Below are 24068 nucleotides of genomic sequence, written 5' to 3' on the forward strand. Positions count from 1 at the left end.
TTGGCATATATAATCTATTTTTGTAGGCTTGAATAATATTTTGAATTTAAATAAAAAGACAAATACTTTCCAATTTCAAATAAGACATATTCCTATGAAATATAAAAATCTCATTTTATAAGCTTACCCGTACCTACTCATGTCTTAATTATGATGCATCGTTCGACACTAATAATTAGAAAAAACAAGTCAATCGTATGCATGAATTTCCAAAAAAGTTTTAAAATGTAAAAGTCGATTGAGCATGATTTTACTTTCGCTTCTTCCACCTCATATTTGCACAAGTCTCCCTCAACCTGGCATTCGGGAAACCTAAAGCAGGAAGGAATATGGGAAACGAAGATCGAAGAGTTGCCAGCATTTGGCGATCGAAGATTTTATTCGATACATAATCTCTGATTAATTTCGCTAATTACCAAGCTCAGTACTTCTTCACTCTTTTTAAGTCTAAAACCCTAAAAAACACGCAGCGCTCGGTTTGCACGCGCGCGGCTCATCTCCCTCTCGTTCGTTTCTCGCCCCTCCCGCCGACCGACCCTCGACCCTTCCTCCTCCACCGAGCCGACCGCCCGCCATCGAGCCACCGCCGTCGCCGCAGCCGCAGCCGCAGCCGCCACCGCCACGGCGGCGCTTCCGTCGAGCCTTACCGCACTCCGTAAGCTCGCTCGCTCGCTCGTGTCTCTCGTGTCTCGCTTACTCCTGTAGGAGCTACGATGCAGGAGACGGACGCATTCCTTCTTTTGTCTCGCTCGCGCTCGGTTGCTCTGGCGAAACGAGTTTTTGTTATGCCCTGTTTTTTTTACGTCTTCGAGGTATTTGTGGTTTCGAATGTTGGTGATAGGTTTTATAGATGGAAAGGCGGGAAGAAGATGTCAACAAAAAAAGAAAAAAAGCATGTTCTTTGATCGCAGTCGAGATTGCATTTGCTCAATGGATGTCCTCGTTCTATCGAAATGCTCTTATCACGACGTTTTTGCGCAGTGAATTCGGAAATTTATCATCTTGCATCTGTCTTATTTCTTGCAAGTTAGTGACGGTTCTGGCGTAGTCACCGGTCAATTGCTAGCTCTTCCGTGTTTCTTGCTCGTTAGTTCTTCCACTTTGCTTGACAAATTCCGTGCGAACTGTGCGAAAATCTGAAGGAAAATGTATCCGAAACTTCGATTCAGGTTCATGCGCCGGTGAAGTCTGGTGCGTTCGGTTCAAGCGTTAATTGTTAATCTGCCGGAGGCAAAGCAAGAAAGCTTGTCAACATTCGGCATGGATGCGGATGATACAGGTCTTCTTCCTATAAATCCATTCGATTAATTTATCTTTGCTTAGACGTTAATCTGGCTTAATATGCTCTGTTTGACTTGTATTTGCGGTTAAAGGGTCGATTGTTCTTACATACTTTGCCTATGATTTTTATAATGTTCTTCCAGTGGAGAGTTTAGATTATGAATTAAGCGATGAGGACGAGGAAGGGAGCACTGGAAGCAGAAGAATGTCGAAATCTAAGAATAAAGCTAAGGAGCACAAGGAGCAACTACACAGACTTCAGGAAAAGGTGGGGCGTTTTAAGTTATTATGTGACGATCATTGTCTCGTCAGATGCAAGTGTCTTTGCTAGCATTTTTCACCATCTACGTTTATTAACCTGTTGAAGTCAATTTGACCATTGCCCTTTCCTCTTATTACTTTACACAATGATGGTTGAAGAGGGAGACTGTACTGAAAGGTTCGAATGACAATCTTAAAAGTTCTATATTGGTTCAGCTTGTGGGAACTCCCTTTATCTGAATCCTGGGCCATTTCTCTTTTGGTTTTCTGCTTTTGGGGTGAACAACCCCTATGTCCATTATGACTTTTTACTTGCCTTTTCAGATTCTTTTGCATCACTACTCTATAAATATTTTCTTGCAGGATCCAGATTTCTTTCAATTTTTGAAGGAGCATGATCAAGAGCTTCTAGAATTTGATGATGAGGACATTGAGGTAAGTGGTGCCTTGAATGAACTGTCTATGAAGTATGTCCAAGGGAATTGTTGCCATAGTACCTGCTTAACTGTGTAGGAAAGTGCTGATTCAGATATCGAAGGTGTAGAAACAGTGGTGGATGATGAAAGTATTCAAGGAGATCTAGATTTTGAGGAGAAACCTTCTAAAAACATTGTCACTGCCGAAATGGTTGATTCCTGGTGTAAATCAATCAAAGAAAGTGGGAAAGTGGGAGCTATTCGTTCTTTAATGAGAGCTTTCAGGTGGGCAAGCCACTATGGTGATGATGAGGGGGGTGATTCTTCTGCAAGGCTTGGAACCATGTCTAGCAGTGTATTTAACAAAATCATGATCTTTGTGCTGACTGAAATGGATGGAATACTTCGGAAATTGTTGAAACTTCCAGCTTCTGGTGGTAAGAAAGAGACAATAAAAGACCTGATGAACACAAGACAGTGGAAGAATTACAATCACATGGTTAAGTCTTACCTTGGCAATGCACTGCACATTCTGAACCAGATGACGGACACCGAAATGATATCCTTTACTCTGAGGCGTCTCAAATGTTCCACCTCACTGCTGGCCGCTCTTCCAAGCCTCTTGAGGAGGTACATTAAGGTATGCACTAAATGTATACACTCTCTTTTGTCTTCTCTACCTCTTCGAAATCTCAGTGTGAGTATTCCCATTTCTACTTGGCTTCTGGTCATAATTTTACATTTTCTCCAAGTTCTCAACACTCTTATGACAGTGCAGATATAAACTAGTGGTTGCTACGCATATGATGTGACTCTCTACCATATGTAACGTGAAATTCAGGGGCTGATTGTGCCTACTTTTGTCATAGCACTAGCAGGAGCATTGTGTGCCTTTAGTCAGATAAGTTGTTATGATATTTGCTAATTTCTCGAGCACTCAAGAAATAAGATATATTCATTTGCTCATTTCAGGTTGCTCTTCACTTCTGGGGAACAGGGGGAGGTGCATTACCTGTTGTCTCCTTCCTTTTCTTAAGAGACCTATGTGTTCGGATTGGTTCTGATTGTTTGGACGAATGCTATAAAGGGGTATACAAAGCCTATGTTCTAAATTGCCAGTTTGTGAATGCTTCTAAACTTCAGCACATACAGTTTCTTGGAAACTGTGTAATCGAACTTCTCGGGGTAGATCTTGCAACTGCATATCAACATGCCTTTGTTTTTATTAGGCAACTGGGAATGATTTTGCGAGAGGCACTTACCATGAAGACTAAGGTATGGTTTATCCTTTTCTTTTCTCATATAGTAATGACTCCCTCCTGATATAGTTTTTGAGGCAGCTTGTCGCAGCAAATCGAAATACACACTTTTATGTGCCCTTTACTCCATTGCCTTTCCAAGTGTATAAATTCCCTATTCTTGCCTTGTACGTGACATATGAGCTTCCAAGGGTTGGAATTAATATCCATGTACTTGACATAACCTGGAAGACTTTTATCTGCTTCATGCGAATAAAGTGATTATCTACGTACATGTCTGGTAGTTTCTTCTTGTTTCAGAATTCTCTGCTTATCCTGATATTGTTGTGCTCCTCTTATGTAGGAAGCATTTCGGAAGGTTTATGAATGGAAATTTATAAACTGCCTTGAGCTATGGACTGGAGCTGTCTGTGCTTACAGCTCAGAAGCTGATTTTCGGCCTCTTGCCTATCCTCTGACCCAAATAATATTGGGAGTTGCTCGTCTAGTTCCAACTGCTCGCTATTTTCCTCTTAGATTAAGATGTGTCAGAATGCTCAACCGAATTGCGGCTGCAACTTCTACTTTCATACCCGTTTCAATGCTTCTTTTGGACATGCTGGAAATGAAAGAGCTGAATAGGTCTGCCACAGGAGGTGTTGGCAAAGCTGTTGATTTGCGTGCCATTTTAAAGGTGGTTGTTCTTGGGGAAAAACCATCTTTAACTTTTTCCTAAATTGCGTGTCAAAGCTTAATTCTCTGCTATTTTCCCTGTCTCCCTTTTCAGGTAAGCAAACCCACCTTAAAAACTAGAGCATTCCAGGAAGCTTGTGTCTATGCTGTAATTGAAGAACTTGCTGAACACTTGGCACAATGGAGTTATTCTATTGCATTTTTTGAGCTTTCTTTTATCCCATCAGTGAGATTGCGAGGCTTTTGCAAGTCTACGAAAGTTGAAAGGTTCCGGAAAGAAATGAGGCAGCTTATTCGTCAGGTATAAGGTAGACCATACAATAATTGTTACATATGAAACCAAAAAAGGGTTGTGCATACAAGCTCTGGGTTTTACATTAAGAGTTAGGTGGACCACACGTTTATCGATTGTTTTCTGCTGATAAAACTCGGGCTATTTTATCTGATGTTCTGTTACTTTACATCATAGATTGATGCCACTTCAGAATTTACAAATAGGAGGCGCACTTCGATCTCTTTTCTTCCCAATGATCCTGTGGCATCATCAGTATTTGAGGTTGGTAGAGTTCTCTTTGCCTTTCATGTTCTAGGCGTCGCATAGAAATTCACACAGTACAATTGATTGAGGCATTTGTTTTTCTGAACTTCTGAAAGCGGTTCCTATACTTGTGCACAACCTCCCTCCCTTTAGCAATATAAGGGCGATGTTTTTCCAGTGTACAGGTCATACGGTTGGGTGAGTTTTGGTCCTGAAGGTGGTTCGTGCTGTTTATTTTGCAAAAATAAAAGTGTCAGCTCATTTTGTATCCTCTGAAAAAGTTTGTTGAGAAGTTGCGTAGAGGTAGTCGTAAATCAGTCTCTATGGTCGAATAATTCAGATAAACCAGTGTTTTCTTGGCCAAAACTGCAAAACCCTAAACCAGTCGACTAGGACATATTTCATCTTGTTTGTTCTTTCATTTCTACTTACTAATTCTTTAACTTCTTGAGGTTGGGATGGTCTTTCAGACATAAAAGTTGTTTAATTGATCGTAGGCTGAGAAAAAATCGGGGGCTAGTCCTTTGTCCCAGTATGCTGTAACGCTACGCCAACGGGCCCAGCAACGTAGCGACGCCTTGATGCGATCCAGGTCTTGATCATGTCATTACTAATGGCTATATTGGTGCATTTGGCACCATAATTCTTTTTGGTTTTTCTGTTTCCTTACTTGTCTGCAATGTCCAGCGTTCTTGTTGGAGAGAAGTCCTCTGTCTTTGGGGAACAAATGTCCGACAGTGACGAGGAGGACAACGCCATAAACGAGCAAGGTTCTGCGGTCTTTAGTTCCTCTTGGCTTCCTGGGAGTGATTCCAAGTATGTTTCTGATCCCTCACCTTGTTCTCTGCACACTGCCGTGTGGTTGTGGTGGGTGCTGTTGTCAGTTTTCTGATGCAATATATTGGAAATCGCAGTGTCAAGCCTCCTAAGGTGGAGCAAGATGGTAAGAAAAAGAAAAAGAAGAAAAAGAAGAGAAACGCCGAGCAGCTTGAAGGAGGACTAGCTTCGGACGAAGACATTGTGGAGGACTTGGTTCTTAGTTCCGATGAAGATGAAGATATGAGGGACTCTCCTTTTAGTGAGAAGGATGGCGACGGTGACAAAGAATTGCCTGCAAAGCAGAAAACCAAGAAGCGGAAAGCGGCCAATAAAAGGTCGAAGAAGAATGCTGAATCTCAAGGAAAGAACTCAAAGAAGAGGAAGAAGGCAACCTGACAAGAAAAACGAGATGCATCATTTGTGGTCCTCGGTGTGCGCGATATAAGTTAATTTTTACGTCTCTCTCATGAGAAAATTTTGCGATGAGATACTCCGGTCTTATTTAATCAGTGTCGGCTTCGACATTGTCCTTACCTACACTTGTTCCTGTGATAGCAGAGCACCTGTGTGGGAGGTCGACATTGTGAGATCGATGCCTAGCGATAATCTAGCACATTGCTTTGGTCGATATCTCGGATCAAGGTCAGACATTCCAATTAGAAAGTTTCGGTACCAAATATGGGAGGAGAACTGGATAGTCTGAGAAGAAACGAGCTTATCATTCTTCAAGGAAATATATAGTTCCACCCTCAGCTGATCACAGGATAGTATCGGAAAATGATAGTTTTGGTTTTCGGGAAATCTTATAATGTTCTATCCCGATTTACAATTGGAAAGCTAATATGACATAACGTTGTACGGTTTCGTATTATTCTATTTACAAGGGCGTTGTACATTTTCTTATTGGCCAACCTTTTACTTACCCCATAAAGCATAGTTAACACAATTACATAAAAGACAAATTGACACTTTTCTACTAGATAATCTGATGGTTCGTGCGATAAGCACGATCACTTCATCCTCCACGAAATGGGAGTTACACAGATTATTATATGAAGTATTGCTTAAATAATCAACGAGAATTTGATACTATACTAATTTATTTAATAATTGGTGCATCTTGTTATATTTATTAAAGTACCTTGTATAGGTCATGTGTTTCTAGTATATTTAGTATCGATAGCGAAGAGATTATCTAGCGTGGCACCGTGATTTTTTTACTTTTGATTTTGAAAGGGTTTTCCCTGTAAAAATTAGGAGAATCTTACTAACATATAAGTGCTATGTGTTTCCAGTGTACGGGTCATACAGCTGGGTGAGTTTTGATCCTGAACGTGGCTCCTGCCGATTTCATAGTTAGCGAAATAACAGGGGCAGCTCAATTTGGATACTCTGGGAAAGTTTGTTGAGAAGTTGCGTGGAGGGAGTTGTACATTAGTTTCTACTGCTGGGATAGCAATTTATGGCATCATAAGGCCCTGGCCTTCATGATTGAATAATTCAGACAAACTAGTATTTTCTTGGCCAAAACTTCAAAACCCTCAACCAGTTTTTTTGGGTCGGAAAAACCCTAAACCAGTTGACCAGCACATATTTCATCTCATTCGTTCTTTCGTTGCTACTCAATTAATCCTTAACTTCTTGAAGTTGAGATCGTCTTAATAAACGATGTTTGTTCGATTGTAGGATAAGAAAAAAGGGCTAGTCCTTTGTCCCGGTATGTTGTAACACTGCGACAACAGGCCAGCAACGTAGTGATACCTTGAGGCAATTTAGGTCTTGATCATGTCATTGATTATGGCTATGTCGGTGCATTTGGCACCATAATTCATTACCGTTTTTCTGTTTCCTGACTTTGTCTGCAATGTTTCTTGTTGGAGAGAAGTCCCGTGTCCTTGGGGAACAAATGTCTGAGATTGATGGGGAGGGCGATGCCATAAAGGAGCAAGCTGCAGTCTTTGGCTCTTCTTGGCTTCCTGGGAGTGACTCTAAGCATGGTTCCGATCCCTCACCTCGTTCTCTTCGCACGGCCATGTGCTTGTGATGGGCGCCGTTGTCAATTTTCTGATGCAATACATTTGAAATCGCAGGGTCAAGCCTGCCAAGGTGGAAGAGGAGGGTAAGAAAAAGAAGCTTGAAGGAGCAGCTTCAGACGAAGACATTAAGGACGACTTGGTTCTTAGTTCGATGAAGATGAAGTGATGAGGGACTCTCCTTCGAGTGAGAAGAATGACGATGGCGACAAAGAATTGCCCGCAAAGCTGCGAACCAAGAAGCGGAAACCGTCTGTAAACAGGTTGAAGAAGAAAGCTGAATCTCAAGGAAAGAACTCAAAGACGCGAAAGAAGGCAACCTGAAGAAATACGAGAGGCACGAATTGCGGTCTCTGGCAATGCGCTATCATATCCATATGCTATTTTTTTTTTTTTTTTTGATGCCCAGATCCGCCGAGCCCACCGGGCTCCATATGCTAATTTTTAATTCCTCTATCTTATAAGAATATTTTGCGAGATACTTCGTCCTGAGATTTATACAGTGTTGGCTTCGGCATATTTCTTACCTCTGCTAGTTTCTATGATAGCAACGCGCCTCTGTGGAGGGTCGACATTGTGAGATTGATGTAGTTTAGTCCAGCTAGAATCTAATTCACATTGCTGTGATCGTTTTTTTTTTTGGGTGTCCTAATCCAAATATCCTCATCAAGGCATCTCAAATCAAGGTTGGACATCCCAGTTAGAAAGTCTAGGAAAATGAAATTGTCCGAGAAGAAATGCGCTCATAATTTATACTGGAAATTTCTAGTGTCATCCTGCAAAATGATCGTAGAACACTATTGAAATGAGATCACATGTGATGAGATTAAACTAGTGAATGAAGCTCTTTGATGCGACTGGAAGAGTTGACTCATCATTTACACGTTACATAGTCTTAATATGATTGGGTTAATGCGTAACATTCATTTGAAGAAGCCACTTTAAGTCATGGAATCTGTAATTAAATGGAGTGTAGAAAGAGAAAGAAATCGTGATTACCCTTGAGAATACGGTTTAAGAACAAGTGTGTTCATTAGCCATCTCGATCGAGTAAGTCTAGAACAATTAATCTTCTCATGACGCCACCGACCCAAAAAAAGTGAAAAAAAAACTTCCCACGAATCCCATGTCAATTAAGTTACATTCTGACCCTGGAAGTAATTATTCATTTACGTTTTCCTGATCCTTTTTTGTTTTTTTGTTTTTGTTTTTTTAGTGATATACGTTTTTTAACTGGTTAATCTTTTTATTACCCATAAAGCACAGCCAACATAACTACACCAATGCCATTTTTATTTCATGAAAAAGACACTTTTCCAATAGACAATTAGACGGTAGAGGCGGTTAGGATGACCCTTCCTCTTCCAAGAAATGGCCCTTAGTAGTAGAGAAACAGGCACGCGAACTTACTCAGCTTTTCGACTGTTAGGAAAGGAAAATAATTAGATGTACTCACCATATACAAAACCTAATTAAGAAAATATACGGCAAAAGAACATTTTTTTTTTATCAGTCCTACTCTATGCCTACTCTACACTCACTCTCAGACTTTTTGTCCTGTTTCTTGCAGGGCGTGGGAGTCGAAACCCACTTTTGAAACTTACTCGTCCCCACCCCATCTTCAGGGATTTGAACCCCTCACCTCCCCCTTCCATGTTGGAAGGGTGGCCACTAGGGCGAATCCCAGATGGTTATACGGCAAAAGAACACTCAAAGTGCCAAAACTTAGCACAAAGAGATATTTAAGTATAAAAAATTAGGAAATTGATATTTAAGTGCTATCTTTTTTGAAAAATAGGACAATTTAGTGTCAGTTCTAGTGAATCTCACTGGAAATCTTATGTGGCAATTTTTTTATTAATTTTGCTAGCCTATGTGGCTTATCAGAGAGCTGACTCGGTAAGAAATGCAAAAACAATGTCATTTTGGTGCGAATTTGATTTTGAATTTGAAAATTAATTAAATTAAATTTAAAATCAATTTTTTAAAAAAAGAAAAGGAGGAAGAAGATGATCCTTGCGGCTGTTCATCATCATCATCATCTTCTTCTTATTCTTCTTTTTTTCTTCTTCTTCTTCTTTTTGTTTTTTTTTTGTTTTTTGTTTTAAATTTTAATTTAGTTTTAATTTAATTTAATTAATTTTTATATTACTTATTTAGCCATGTCAACAACAAAGTGACATCGATTTTGCACTTCTCTAGCCATGTTAACGCACAAAACGACATCGTTTTGCATTTGCCTCGCTGGAAAATTGCTACATCGGTATTCGACTAGATTTTCTTGTCGTTGACACTAAATTAATTCATTTTACTATGATTTTGACACTTAAGGGTCCGTATAGTAACGCTTCTATTCCATGAATTTTTTTTTTTTTCAGAAATAGTCTTTTTTTATTTCTATTCCCTAGAATAATTTCTCAATAAAAGAATGCGTTTGATAACTACATAAAATTCCTATTCTTGGAATGAAAAAGAATAGGAATGCGTTCGGTACAATTTACAAATTTTTTCGTAATGTAGAATTTCTTTATTTTTATTTTTTATTCTTCTTTATCGTCGCCGATCGTTGCCACTCCTTGTCCTCCCTAGTTGCTGTTGACCGCCGAAGATGCCGATCGCCGCCTTCCACCACTAATTGCCATGGTCGAATGCTTATTTGGCTAGCGGATCGTTGACCGCCGATCGCCACTTGCTGCCATTGGCTGGCCTTGATCGACAACACCACTATGGTTGGTGGCGGCGGGCGGCGCGCGATCAATCAATCGCCCAACCGGGCGGCGGCGCTTTTGAAGGCAAGCGGTGGCGTCAATGGTCATTAGTGGTGGGTTGAAGGTCAATGACGGCAATCAATGGCTGGCGATTGATTGGCGAGCAGTGGCTGGCTTATCGGCTATTGGCAGTCGGTGGCGGTCGGCCGGCAATTGGCCAGCGATGGGCGGTAGGTGGCAGCGGCCGGTGAGTGGCAAAGTAGCCGGTGGTTGATGGCGGGTGACGGTAGCCGGCGGTTGGCTGTATAGCAAGGGCGGCAGCTAGGGGCGAAGAAGGGCAACGAAAAAGAAAAGAAGAAAAGAAAAGAAAAATAATTTATTTCTAGATTTTTTTTTTTTTTTTTTTTTTTTTTTTTTTTTTTTTTTTTTCTGGGAATAAGAATTTTTATTTCTATTCCAAATTTATTCCCCAACCACTTTTTACTTCCTGGGAATAGAAAAGGTAATTAATGTTATTACATGGATTTTTGTTTTTTTTTTTGTTTCGAGAAATAAAAGACCCGAAATTGGGAGGAATAAAACATTACGAAACAGGTGTAAGTGTCACTTTTCTAATTTTTGGCACTTAAGTGTTCCTTCATGCCAAGTTTTGGTACTCCAGATGTTCTGGTGTCGAAAATGTATTTTTATAGGGATATTTACTGGCTAGCAATGTCACTTTGTGAAATGTTTCCATAGTCATCCAAGGACCTTTAATTATAACTAGACAAAACCCTAATTAGGAAGTTGCCAAAGAGGAGAGGAACTCATTAGACCGCTTGGTTGTATACCCCATCCCATCCATGAATTACCTACTTAGAGCAATGTTAGCACCTCCCCATTCTCCTTGTGCCTATGTCGGAAATATTTGCGTCACGTACCTACGTCGATTGTTTTGCTTAGTTTCATGATCTTGACTACCCCATCCCATCAATGTAAGGCAGCTATTTTTTGGCTTTTGAATGAGCATGAGACAGATCCAAGTTCGGTTTTGCGTTAACAAATATGCTTATTTTCCTAACATATGGTCTTGTTCATTGAAGAGAAGCTAATTGAGTAAATGAAGTCGCCCAAAATATGAAGAACATTGAGATCAATAATTGCAAATGTACACTATGATGTTGTTACGAAGTATTGTTAATATTGGACTTATCCAAACTTTAAACATAGAATCATGGAAGGAATGTTATGGATTTATGGGGGCGGGGCCTATCATATAACATATAGTTTTGTTCATCGAATATAAGCTAATTGTCACGACCTCTTTTTTTCGGCGCCCAATTGGGTACGGGCGCCTAAGGAGGCTAATGGCTCGGCTGAAATTATTAAGCTCAGACTCTCCCAAGTCCACCAATTCACGACTTAATGGTTCAAGTTTTTAACCTGTAAATCAATTTTTAAAATGGAGTCGCCACTAATCGATTTGGGGTGGGTTGATTAGAAACCCAAGCGAATTATTGGGAGAAATACTCACTCTTGCACAACCAGAGAAATTAGGATCGTGGACTTGATTATACTAATTAATTACTAATACCCTTTCGGTACCTAATCTTGTTTAAACCTTGAGGTTTTTGGATGTTCGAGGGATTTTCCATGCATTTTGGGAGGAAAAACATTTTTTGAGTCTTTTTCTAATTTTTGGACATAAAAGGGATTTTTTGGTATTTTTGGAAAAATACAAGTCTTTTTGGCTTTTTCTGAATTTTTTTGGCTTTTTCATGAATTTTTGGCTTTTTTGGATTTTTGGTATTTTTTGGAAAATATGGAATATTTTTGATTTTTTTGATTTTTCGGAAAATAAAATATTTTTTTAATATTTTTCAAAATATTTTTGGAAAATAAATTATTTTTGATTTTTCTCGATTTTTTAGAAAATAAAACAATTTTCAACATTTTTAAATATTTTTCGATTTTCTGGAAATTAAAACATTTTTTAATATTTTTTCAAAAATAAATTATTTTTTTTATTTTTTGAAATAAATTATTTATTATTTATTATTTATTTAAAAATATTAGAAAAACTGAACCGAGTCGGATCCGCGGGTTGGGTCCGACTCAGGTCGGCGACCGCACCGCACGCGCACGGGCCCGACTCGGATTTTTTTTTTTTTTTTTTTACTCAAACGACGCCGTGGTGGGCGTTTGGGGACGCCCGCCCGACCCCAAAACTAGCTCTGCGACTCGACTCCTCGGCGAACCCTACCCGACCCGGCTCCGATTTGCGACCCGAACTCCGCCGCCCCCGGGATTCACGGAATCCCTACTCGGTTCTTGATCCGGGTTCGACCTGACAACCCGGGATTGCGACCCGGAAAATCGGGAACCCTAGGGTTTCCGAATCGAGGCGCCAAGGAGTTACAGTGACGACGACGGCGAAGACGGCGGCGACGGCGGAGATGATTGGACTATGGAGAGGGAGATGGCGACGGCGACGGACAAGCGTGATACCTGCTCGGCGACGGCGCGACGAGGGCGAAGATGGCGACGGTGAGACCCACGTGAATCCCTTTCCCTCCTGCGTCTCTCTCTCCCTCTCTATCTCTCTCTCTCTGCTCTCCCCTCCAGTGAGGCTCATATCTGAGGCCGCGAGCCCTCGGCCCCCCTGAAGTCTCTCAGTGGGGTGTCCAAGGGTTGCGACTCAATTTGGCTCCCTCTCTCTCTCTCCGTCTCCTCCGGCGAGCCTCGGATCCTTGGCCGTTCGACCTCGGACCTCCCCTGAAGTCTCTTAGTGGGTTGTTCGAGGTTTGCAAGCCCTAGATCCGACTCTTCCTCTCTCTGTGTGTATCTTTCGACGATGGAAATGGAGGCCTATTTATAGGCCGAGGGGCAGCTAGTCGACGGAGCTCGACCGGGTCGACTGGCGGCTACCACAGCCCTCGCCGACCGAACCAGCGTCCAATCCGACGCCAACCACCCCCCTGCTTCACGTGCGCCATCGCTGTCCGTCCACTCCCTTACCCTCCGTCGTGCCCCCTGCGCGTGCGTTGCAGAGGCGTGAGGAAGGAGACGACCTGGCGGGGCCGGGCCAATGCAGAAATGGGCCTTACGGGCCCATGCAAGGACTTTTCCGCTTTTTTCCTGTTTTTTCATTTTTTCTGAGACAAAGAAAATAAAATAAAACCTTTTTTTATTTATAAAATAACCTAATTAAAAACAAATAATTTAGGCGTTAACAGCTACCCCTCTTTGAAGGTGAGTTCGTAGAGGTTGCATTCAAAGACAAACTGATGCCTAAATTTTACCCGTGCATGCGTAGTAGATTATATTATATTTTATTTGAAACCTATTATTCTATGCAAAAAAAAAAAGCAATATAGCTTTACATATACTAAGACATATAAGAAGATACTTGTAGTTACTTACCGGGAGTGAGTGAGATAGGGTGTGAACCCCGAGTTTGGCAAGTATCAAGGCGTCATCTTACTTGGTGATATGAGGAGGTTGCTTTTCCAAGGCTCGAACCATTCTTCGGTCGCTTGTTAAAACAATCAATGATTTGTCTAGGACCCGAACCTTTCTTCGATCGCCTTGACGGGAAATTGCTCCTCCAGGACCCGAACCATTCTTCGGTCGTCATGACGGGAAATTGTTTCTCCAGGACCCAAACCATTCTTCGGTCGCCTGTTAAAATAATCAATGGTTTGTCTAGGACCCGAACTTTTCTTCGGTCGCCTTGACGGGAGATTGCTCCTCCAGGACTCGAACCATTCTTCGGTCGCCTGTTGGAGCAATCGGTGGTTTGTCTCGGGCCCGAACTATTCTTCAGTCGCCGTGACGGGAAATTGCTTCTCCAGGACCCGAACCATTCTTCGGTCGCCTGTTAAAACAATCAATGGTTTGTCTAGGACCCGAACCTTTCTTCGGTCACCTTGACGGTAGATTGCTCCTCCAGGACCCGAACCATTCTTCGGTCGTCGTGACGGGAAATTGCTTCTCCACGACCCGAACCATTCTTTGGTCGCCTGTTAAAACAATCAATGATTTGTCTAGGACCCGAACTTTTCTTCGGTCGCCTTGACGGGACATTGCTCCTCCAAGACCCGAACCATTCTTCGGTTGCCGTGATGGGAAATTGCTTCTCCAGGACCCGAACCATTCTTCGGTCGCCTGTTAAAACAATCAATGATTTGTCTAGGATCCGAACCTTTCTTCGATCGCCTTGACGAGAGATTACTCCTCTAGGACCCAAACCATTCTTCGGTCGCTTGTTGGAGTAATCAGTGGTTTGTCTCGGACCCGAACCATTCTTCGGTCGCCGTGACGGGAAATTCCTTCTCCAGGACCCGAACCATTCCTCGGTCGCCTTGACGGAAGATGCACCGACCTTTCTCGAGGGCATCTCATTTGTGGGTGCCTGATTTGTATCGAGGACACCAGTTAGTACCCGACCTTTCTCGGGAGATGCGTCGACCTTTCTCAGTGCATTTGTTTTGTGGGGGTGTCTGACCTCTGTCAAAGATAACAGCTGGTACCCGACTTTTCTCGGGAGGATGCGGGGACCTTTCTCAGGGCATCAATTCTGGAAGATACCTTGGATATTTGTAAAGGTGTTCCACCTCTTAGCAATTGGGAAATATCGAGGGCGTATCTAGGATATTCGTGAAGGTCTTTCACCTCTTAGTAACGGGAATATCGATGGCGTACCTTGGATATTCATGAAGGTCTCTCACCTCCTGGTAATTGGGATTATTGAGGACGGGTCTCGCATATTCGTGAAGGTCTCTCACCTCCTGGTAGTTGGAATATCGAGGACGTACCTTGGATATTCATGAAGGTCTCTCACCTCCTGGTAATTGGGAATATTGAGGACGTGCCTCGCATATTCATGAAGATCTCTCACCTCCTGGTAAAGGGGAATATCGATGACGTACCTGGGATATTCGTGAAGGCCTCTCATCTCCTGGTAGTTGGAATATCGAGGATGTACCTTGGATATTCATGAAGGTCTCTCACCTCCTGGTAATTGAGAATATTGAGGACGTGCCTCGCATATTCATGAAGGTCTCTCACCTCCTGGTAAAGGGGAATATCGAGGACGTATCTGGGATATTCGTGAAGGTCTCTCACCTCCTGGTAATTGGGAATATCGAGGGCGTACCTGAGATATTCGTGAAGGTCTCTCACCTTTTGGTAATGGGAATATCGAGGGCGTGCCTCGCATATTCGTGAAGGTCTCTCACCTCCTAGTAATTGGGAATGTCGAGGACGTACCTTGGATATTCATGAAGGTCTCTCACCTTATGATAATTGGGAATATTGAGGACGTGCCTCGCATATTCATGAAGGTCTCTCACCTCCTGGTAAATGGGAATATCGAGGACGTATCTGGGATATTTGTGAAGGCCTCTCACCTCCTGGTAGTTGGAATATCGAGGACGTACCTTGGATATTCATGAAGGTCTCTCACCTCCTAGTAATTGGGAATATTGAGGACGTGCCTCGCATATTCATGAAGGTCTCTCACCTCCTGGTAAAAGGGAATATTGAGGACGTACCTGGGATGTTCGTGAATGTCTCTCACCTCCTGGTAATTGGGAATATCGAGGGCGTACCTGAGATATTCGTGAAGGTCTCTCACCTCCTAGTAATGGGAATATCGAGGGCGTGCCCCGCATATTCGTGAAGGTCTCTCACCTCCTGGTAATTGGGAATGTCGAGGACGTACCTTGGATATTCATGAAGGTCTCTCACCTTCTGGCAGTGGGAATTTGAATGTAGTACAAGGCTTACTTGGATGGTTGGGTAATTGCAGGTGCACAACACAGTAGAATACTTGAGTATTCAATGATGTAATTTTGGGACAACTCGGATAGGTTGAGTGTCATAAAAAGGGAGTACCTAGATGGCAGCAGGTACTTGAAGATAAGGGGATACCTAGATAGCGGTAGGTGTTCAAAGATTAAAGGATACTTGGTCAGTCACAAGTATCAATACTCTGGGGACAACTTGAATAGGTCGAGTGTCAATAAGAGGGAGTACTCGGCAAGTGGTGGGTACTCAAAGATAAGGGGATAAGGATATGCTTACCTGGCAATATCTCCAATCTCTGAGAGTATGTCTACTATTTATACAATATGCACACATGATTGTATATGTGTAAATTCATGAGTTCAAATGAGATTCATGCATGATAATTTTGTCAATTTTGCATCATTTAATTTCCACTGGGGAAGATTTTGAAAGACAACCTTCATTTAGAATGTAGATGTCTTGAGCATGCCAGATGAGGGACTTTCAGTCTAAAGGACTTTTCACTCACTCTCTTGGAAAAGGCTATCATGACCATTAATGCAGGATTTATAAGGACCACACTATCTCACTGTCATCATGTCAATAGGGGTCCGAGTATTCTCGCAAGTGGTACGACTTTACTATTGTGAGAGGTCTTCATTGAAATTGTGATGAAGACTTAGTCAACGGCTCATCAAATGGGACCGTTGAGGTCAAGGTTCGTGAACGAAGTGCCACACGATCATCTCCGGGTTTGCAAGTCAAGAATCCTGCAAAAAGAGATAGAGTAATCTTGGTCATACTTCTTCGAGTGATGCTTATGCACATATGAAATCCTACGTTAATTGAAGTGCCCCTAGTATGAAGAGACTTTTACAATGGGAATATAACGTAGACTTGGCTCACATGCAAGAGGGTAAGAGTTGGTGATTGCCTTGGCATTTGTCATCGGTCTTTTTTTTTAACTGTCAAATGGAGGCTCTATCAATTGAACCACAACAATAACTTCTCTTGAGAATATTTTTGACTGGAGGGCATTGGCCTTGCTTTTACCAGGCACACTACTTTTTCATGCCCTTATTTTTTATTCCAGTTCTTCATTTATGGGCATTGACCTTGCTTTTACCAGGTACACTGCTTTTTTATGCCCCAGTTTTTTGTTCTTGTTGCTTGAGGAACTGATCTTGACAAGTTCAAGCAAATGCCTTTGTTAGACTATGGAGTCTTCATCTTTTGTTGGCGTTTATGATTATATTGCTCAAGTGGCAGCAACTTCTGCTTTGCCTCCACGTGAGGGTGAATTTACAGACTCAATCATGTCGTACAATGGATACAAGTGCGTAAAGAAAGAATTGCTCTTCACGACTCTAGGGCACTTAAATTAACGCAAGTGTTCATATGCAATAAAGACACTCAAAGATTGATGCAAGTGCAAGCAAGAGAATTTCTATCTCTCTTCTCACCTTGTGATGCTGCTTTGCCTCCGCTCTGCCCCAATGTGGAGTGGTTCTTGACGGGGGTATGAGAGAAGCTTCACCAGTGTATGGGGCTCAATGGGGTGAGTGATGGAATGCCTCTCACTATTTTGGTTATCGTACCATTCGCGAGAGAACTCTTTACCTTGCAGCCATGTAATCTTCTACGCTCATCTCACAAGTGTATAGATAAGAGATTGTGTGTAGGATATGGTTTGCCTGTCATCATTCTGACGCGCCTCATCCGACATGCTTAATTAATATTGTATTCTTCACTTAGCTATCTATTCTAATAATCCTTAATAGAATCAAAGATTTAGACAGACAAAATCATCATGCAAAATTCATCTGGAAAGAGGCATGCAGTATTTTAAATGTGATGGAGTTTGTACTCTCAGAACAAATGAATGGTTTTGGCTTAAAAAGACATTGTTGGTAGCTTTGAGGGTCAACAAAATAGTATTGTTAAGTTTTGAACATCAAAAGGGTTATTCACAAAGGGGTGTCAATGGTTGTTCCTATTGATTAGGGATATGGCACATGAATGATCAGCCAAGGATTGGGAATCTGATCGGGCATCTTTGCTTTTTGCCCCCGCAGAAGAGAAGATGTACAAGTAGATCAATTAGTCTTGCCAAAATCGCATGTGATTTGAGGCCTGAAGATTTTCTGTCATTTGCTTTGATGATACTTTGTTTGAGAAAGCTTATCAAAGTCTGACATGCCTTTCATTGATTTGTTTTCCGCATCTTTGATGGTTAGGTGATCCTGTAAGAGAGAGCGTGTTAGTCACGAATTTTTTAGAAGTTAAACAACTGGAAGTGATACAACATTACCCTTCACTGATTTGCAAACGATTAAGTGGACCTGGAGTACAAGGAGGACATGAAGTCTCATGTCTTCCACTTCGTCAGGTCAATTATTCTCCTTAATTGGCTTATGGATGGCACGTCCCTTTACACGAAGTCAAGTGAATTCGATGCGGGTCATTTCCGTATACTAGCTTGGCTAGTATTGATTTGTCAAACCTAATCATTGAGTTTGGTTCTTGAGTTGCGATGCTCCCTGTCAAATATGGGAAATATGTCAAAAGTGAATTCAGAGAGGGGGAGAGTATTGGAAACGGCACCAAATTACTCTTATCCAAAGTTTGTTTGTGCTAGCTCCTAAAGATATTTGAATGTCGATGATGGCCTCTTTATCTTGGCATAGTTCAATGTTTCCTTCAATTGGCCTTCCTCATTTGTGACCATGTACGCATGATTGCTTGTTGTTGATTCATCTTCAACGCATTCATTCTGTGGAATTTCTCCTTTTGTTTTTAACTATAGCATTATTGGGCAAAAGTCATGTACCCCAAGCTTCTATGCAATCTGAGATAAAAAATCTCAAGCTTTTTGATGGCAATTACTTCTTGGAAGAATATGCGTCTGGAGTGAAGCTTCTAGATTCCAAAGTCATTGTCCAGCGTGTTGGGCTATAGATCGCCTTGACTGTTTGGATTTTCTCCCTGTTGACAGTAATCACTTTAAAGGAAGAGAAGGAACTTCTTCCTTATGTTTCTGGGCTCGTCGAAGTTGAAACTGTAACATCTAGCTGTTTGGGCGCGTCATGCGACAAGATAGTCCTTTGGCTTAGGATGGAGTCAAGGCGGGAGTGAGGCATGTCATGGATGCTTCGATTTCAACTATATGCCTGTACCTATTACGTCTCACCTTTTGTATCCTGTAAATAGAAAAAAGGGGTTGTCATTCTCAATATTATGTTAAGGGAATAAGACTTACCCTTTTTTGAAATGGGATGCTCTTTTCTCTTTGCCCCCACTTTTTTGAAAATGTGTTCTCGAGTTTAGTCTGTTCACACGATGTGCTAGTTTTAAATACCTTTTGTCACACTAAATCAAAGGGGATGATGTTCTGAAACATATAGTGAGAGGGTTAGAAAGAAAAACGTGCTTAAATTTATCATTTTGTTTTGACAAAAGCTTTTGGGTGATGAAATATTTTTTATTTTCAAAATACGTTTTTGGGGGAGAAAAAGCATGAGGAAGCCCAACCCTCAGTATTCTCCTTGGATAATATTTTCTTTTCATGGTTGGATAACATCACTAGGCTGGTTTGGAGTAGTGCCTCATGCTCTTAGAACTGTACAATAGAGTACTTGGAATGGAAAATACAATAGTAGCACACTAGACAAGATAAGAAACATAAAACCCATGAAAACTCTTGTGTAAAGGAGTGCTTTGATAGTGTTGGTTCTGAAATCAAGCGCCTGAGGGTTCTTCGCCTCCAGTAGACTCGAAGTATTCGCATGAGAGGACCACTTCATTGAAGTTACGGAAGTGCAAACTATGTAACCAACAACGATGCTTGCTGGGTAAAGCTCCTATGAACAACTTTATCATTTCTTCTTCGCCCAGTTGAGGGTAGATTTGCATCATAAAAGCCTTCCACCTCCTTGCATATGTTCGGAAATCCTCCATTGGTTTTCTTCTAAAGTGAACCAAGTTCTCGCAAGACAGTTTAGTTCCAATCTGGCTTTGATACTGAAGCAGGAATGTAGAAGACAGCTCATTCCAATCTCTCAAGAGGTAGATATCTGTTGTGATGAACCATTGTAATGTAGGCCCTGTAAGACTTTCTTGGAAGGCCCGAGCTGTGAATAACATCGGGCTATGGTACCGACTCATTTCAGCGTGGAGATATTGCAAATGAGCCACAGGGCAAGTCGTGCCATTATACTTGCGAAGATTAGGTATCCACATCTCTCCGGAGGTCATGATCCTATGAGTGCAAGACGAGCTTAATGTATCCTGGTTAGGCCACTGGTTTTCCCATTGCATATTCGTTGTAGTGGTGAATTTTTCTGTTTCAAGGAAACTGGATCATGCCAAGATTATTCCATTACTTTCTTCCGGGTCAAAATTGCCAAACGAGGATGAGGTATTTAAGCTATCTTCATGGTCAGGTGACAAGCTTAGTACTTCATTAGGATTGTAGTGGATAAAGACGTATGTTTCCTCTTCTGACGGGCCTTTATCCCCGGGTGAGAGTAGGAAACAATTATATGATGAATCGTCAGTTTCATTGTCGAAATAACGCTGGAAGTCCTTTGGATTGTATTCTAGGGCCAGGAAGTCTTCAGAGTTGTACTCTAGAGGATGGTGCCTTCAAAGCTGTATTCTTGAGAATGCTCGAAGCTTTGGTGCGGCAGCTCTTCGGCAGACGCGGAATTGATTTGCTCAGGCTTTCTTTTCTTGGCCCCTGGTCCAGACCTTTTGAGTAAGGCTCTGCGTTTCGCCAGCTCAATTCTGTCAAGGGAAGTGAGAGATATTAGAGTTTCACTCTCTGATTCACTTTCTAGGTTGACGGGGGGTTGATATTCTTTGGACCCTAGCTTTGAGAATAAGCTTGGGGAGTTGTCCTATCGTGCCCCGGTCTTGAACAGGTTCTGTGTCTTGGATCTCGTACAAAGGCTCCTTACCTTTCCTAGTGGGGAACTTTTCAGTAATAAGATGCTACTCAATTGCCCATTTATCATGCAAGGGTTCATTGACATGCTCCTCTCCTATCTTGGCGACTAACGGCTCCTCGTGCTCTGCGATCATCGGCTCTTTGTAGGGCAATGCGATGTCAGGGCTGATGTCAATATCATTTGATGGAAAACATGAATTAATTCTTTCCAAGTTTTAAGGGGACTAATCTTCCTGACAATGTACCATCGCAAGGCAGGGCCGGTCAAGCTCGATTGGTACGATTGAATCATCTTTCGGACCAGGTAGGCCTGCAAGTAGGTCTCTAGGCGGGAGGTATCAGCATACCTTTCACATTCAGGTGCTTTGAGCTCTTCAGGGATCTCAATGTCGGCATAATTGGACAAGTCCATGGGATTCTGCCCCTGTAGCTGGTTTAATTTTTTCATGATCTTTTCAAACTGTCTATGGTGTTGGTTATTCTCTGGCAAATTCGCGGGTGTCATGACAGTGCTTAAAGCAACTACGGAGTTGGGCTCAGCTTGAGTAGATTTCATTTGTCTCGAGAGTTGTCGAAGGACGATGGACATCTGTCTTACACCGTCTTCGATGCTGGCGAGGCGATTTTGTACATCATTCTGATCGACCCCTATTGCATGAGGCCATTCACGGACGATTAGTGGCCGACGATTCATAATTACCCGTCGTTGCGAAAACAATGAATGAGTACGAAAGTAAACAAAAATTGACCCATGGCAATGGTCTAACTGCTTTTTTTATTCATCAAAAGAGGATTTTATAGACCGTAGACTTCTGACATCTAAAACTTGAAATTGAAATGACAGAATAAAATACTAGATATTAAACAAAAGTCCCTAATCAATGGGACAAAACTTTCACACTATTAACACTAAGGGGCACATGATTGCCAATTTATATGTGACGGGGAGTCTTGCGCTTGCGCAAATGCTTGCTTTCTTGGATCGGCTCTGAGGTGTGTATCCAGTCCATTTCCAAATTCCTCTCCATGAGCTCTGCTTGCTCGTGCTGGCTGCTCTCGCTGATTGAGTGAGGGACTGATGGCTTCCATTTTGTCGGGATACGATGGTTGTGGATGTAGGACATGGAGGCGTGGTGGGCTTTTTCTTCTCCCTCAAGCCCTTCAGGTACCACGATCCTTTTGCGATGGCACCTGCTCCATGCTTCCTCAATAATGTCAATCTCAAACGTGTATTCAAAACTTTGATGGGTGAAAAGGAGTGGGGGGACCCTCTTCTTGAAAGATGGCGGGATCTCCTGAATGGCTCCATACTGTCGTGCCACCCTATGTGGGAAATAGGAAATGGCACCGGTGAGGCCGAGTAACGGAATTGGATAGCGGTGCTTGAAAGCAAAGCGAGCTTTCTTTTCATAGAACCAACCAGCACACCATTGGAATGCCTCAGGAGCTGGGTTTCTTAGGAAGTCAACCCAATTTAAACAGCTTCGATTGGGAATATACGGTCCTAAAACCATAAATTTTTGTAATAGATTTTTGAAAGCATTTGTTTCAGACGATCGCATGAAGTCTCGGAATTCGCTTAGGTGAGAAAAGAACCGGACTTGTAAAATTTCAAGAGAGGCTCGCATGATTTTCTCCGTGTTGTCTTTAAAACGATTAAAGGAGAATGATGTTTCGGTTAAAATCATGTTGACATAATTTTGCCCTCTCGAGATCTGATCAACTATCCATGCCATCTTAGGACTTATGACATTTCTTTGATGTGGGAAAATAATGAACCCAAAAAAGGCCAAGAGAAAAATCTCGCTTTTTTGGGTCATAGGCTGATTTTGAAAACAAGCATTCATGAATTCTAGTGGGCAGGTATTATGGTTGTTTTCAAGAATTTGTCTCATGACATGGATTTCAGTTCCTAAAAGTTGTGCTAACCCGCACCACGGGAGGGCGCCTGTCGATGGCCTAACAAGCTTTTTCTCTAGAGGCATTCCAGTGATGATGTTGTATTCTTCCAGAGTTGGAGTTAGCTCAAATCTACCAAACATAAAAGTAAGTATCTTCGGGCACCAGAAATGTGCCATGGCCTGTATGACTTCGGGACGAACAGTGATTTGAATCAACGATAGGAGATGTCCGACTTTGGCTTTCACGCGCTCTTGGGCAAATTGATCCAATTGACCCCACCATTTGAAGAGTTTCGCTTTGGGAGTAGGAATGAACTGGATATCGTCTTTCCCCATCGCATATAGACTGGGACTTTGAAAATCTTATCCTAAATTGCCTTGGGCCAATAAAAGAATGAGTAAAAGTAAAGAAATCACTTTGCTTTTAAATAAAAATGGCAAGCACAAAGACATGCGCATGAGATGTGTGGCTCGATTTCTAACCGAGAAGGCTTGTTGAGATTAAAAGGATATCCGCCAGTTGCAGTCTCGCGTTAGCAGTATACACTCCTAACCTCGGCTAAGAAATTCAGGGAAAAGAAAGGCAACCTCTTCATCGCAGTCTCGCGTTCGAGGTCGTATCTTTCTTAACACCATCCTAGAAATCCTATGGCGGCCCAGGTCCGGCGGCCGGGTTGTGTGTGCCATGTGTAGTGCTAAAACATTTAAGGATGCACAACAGTTTATAATCACAAAACAATTTATTAAAAAAAGAAAATCTAAGATACTAACCTGCACAAAAGAAAAAAAACCCAAGTCAGTAAAGCATTTAAACAAAGATAAAATGGCCTAAGTCCTCAAAGTCCCCCGCGGAGTCGCCAAGTTGTCGCGACCTCTTTTTTTCGGCGCCCGATTGGGTACGGGCGCCTAAGGAGGCTAATGGCTTGGCTGAAATTATTAAGCCCAGACTCTCCCAAGTCCACCAATTCATGACTTAATGGTTCAAGTTTTTAACCTGTAAATCAATTTTTAAAATGGAGTCGCCACTAATCGATTTTGGGTGGGTTGATTAGAAACCCAAGCGAAGTATTGTGAGAAATACTCACTCTGCGCAACTAGAGAAATTAGCATCGGGGACTTGATTACACTAGTTAATCACTAATGCCCTTTCGATACCTAATCTTGTTTAAATATTAAGGTTTTTTGGATGTTCGAGGGATTTTCCATGCATTTTTGGGAGGAAAAATATTTTTTGAGTCTTTTTCTAATTTTTTGGACATAAAAGGGATTTTTTTGGATTTTTTGGTATTTTTTGGAAAAATACAAGTCTTTTTGGCTTTTTCATGAATTTTTGGCTTTTTTTGGATTTTTGGCATTTTTTGGAAAATATGGAATAGTTTTGATTTTTTTGATTTTTCGGAAAATAAAATATTTTTTAATATTTTTCAAAATATTTTTGGAAAATAAATTATTTTTGATTTTTT

The 24068-nt window shown here is 41.7% G+C and overlaps 1 protein-coding gene across 1 annotated transcript; it reads left to right on the forward strand.

The window, feature by feature from the left end:
• The first annotated feature begins 401 nt into the window (after positions 1–401).
• LOC104433806 (nucleolar complex protein 2 homolog) lies at positions 402–6141 on the forward strand. The gene is made up of 12 exons (XM_010046675.3): positions 402–655; positions 1170–1279; positions 1425–1549; positions 1906–1977; positions 2056–2598; positions 2931–3233; positions 3561–3890; positions 3984–4190; positions 4359–4445; positions 4925–5019; positions 5115–5243; positions 5342–6141. Exons 2-12 carry the CDS (start codon positions 1261–1263, stop codon positions 5640–5642), a joined length of 2211 nt encoding a protein of 736 aa, XP_010044977.2. The 5' UTR covers positions 402–655; positions 1170–1260; the 3' UTR covers positions 5643–6141.
• Positions 6142–24068: the final 17927 nt, after the last annotated feature.

This window comes from Eucalyptus grandis, chromosome 2 (assembly GCF_016545825.1).
Source record: "Eucalyptus grandis isolate ANBG69807.140 chromosome 2, ASM1654582v1, whole genome shotgun sequence".
NCBI classification, from domain to species: domain Eukaryota; kingdom Viridiplantae; phylum Streptophyta; class Magnoliopsida; order Myrtales; family Myrtaceae; genus Eucalyptus; species Eucalyptus grandis.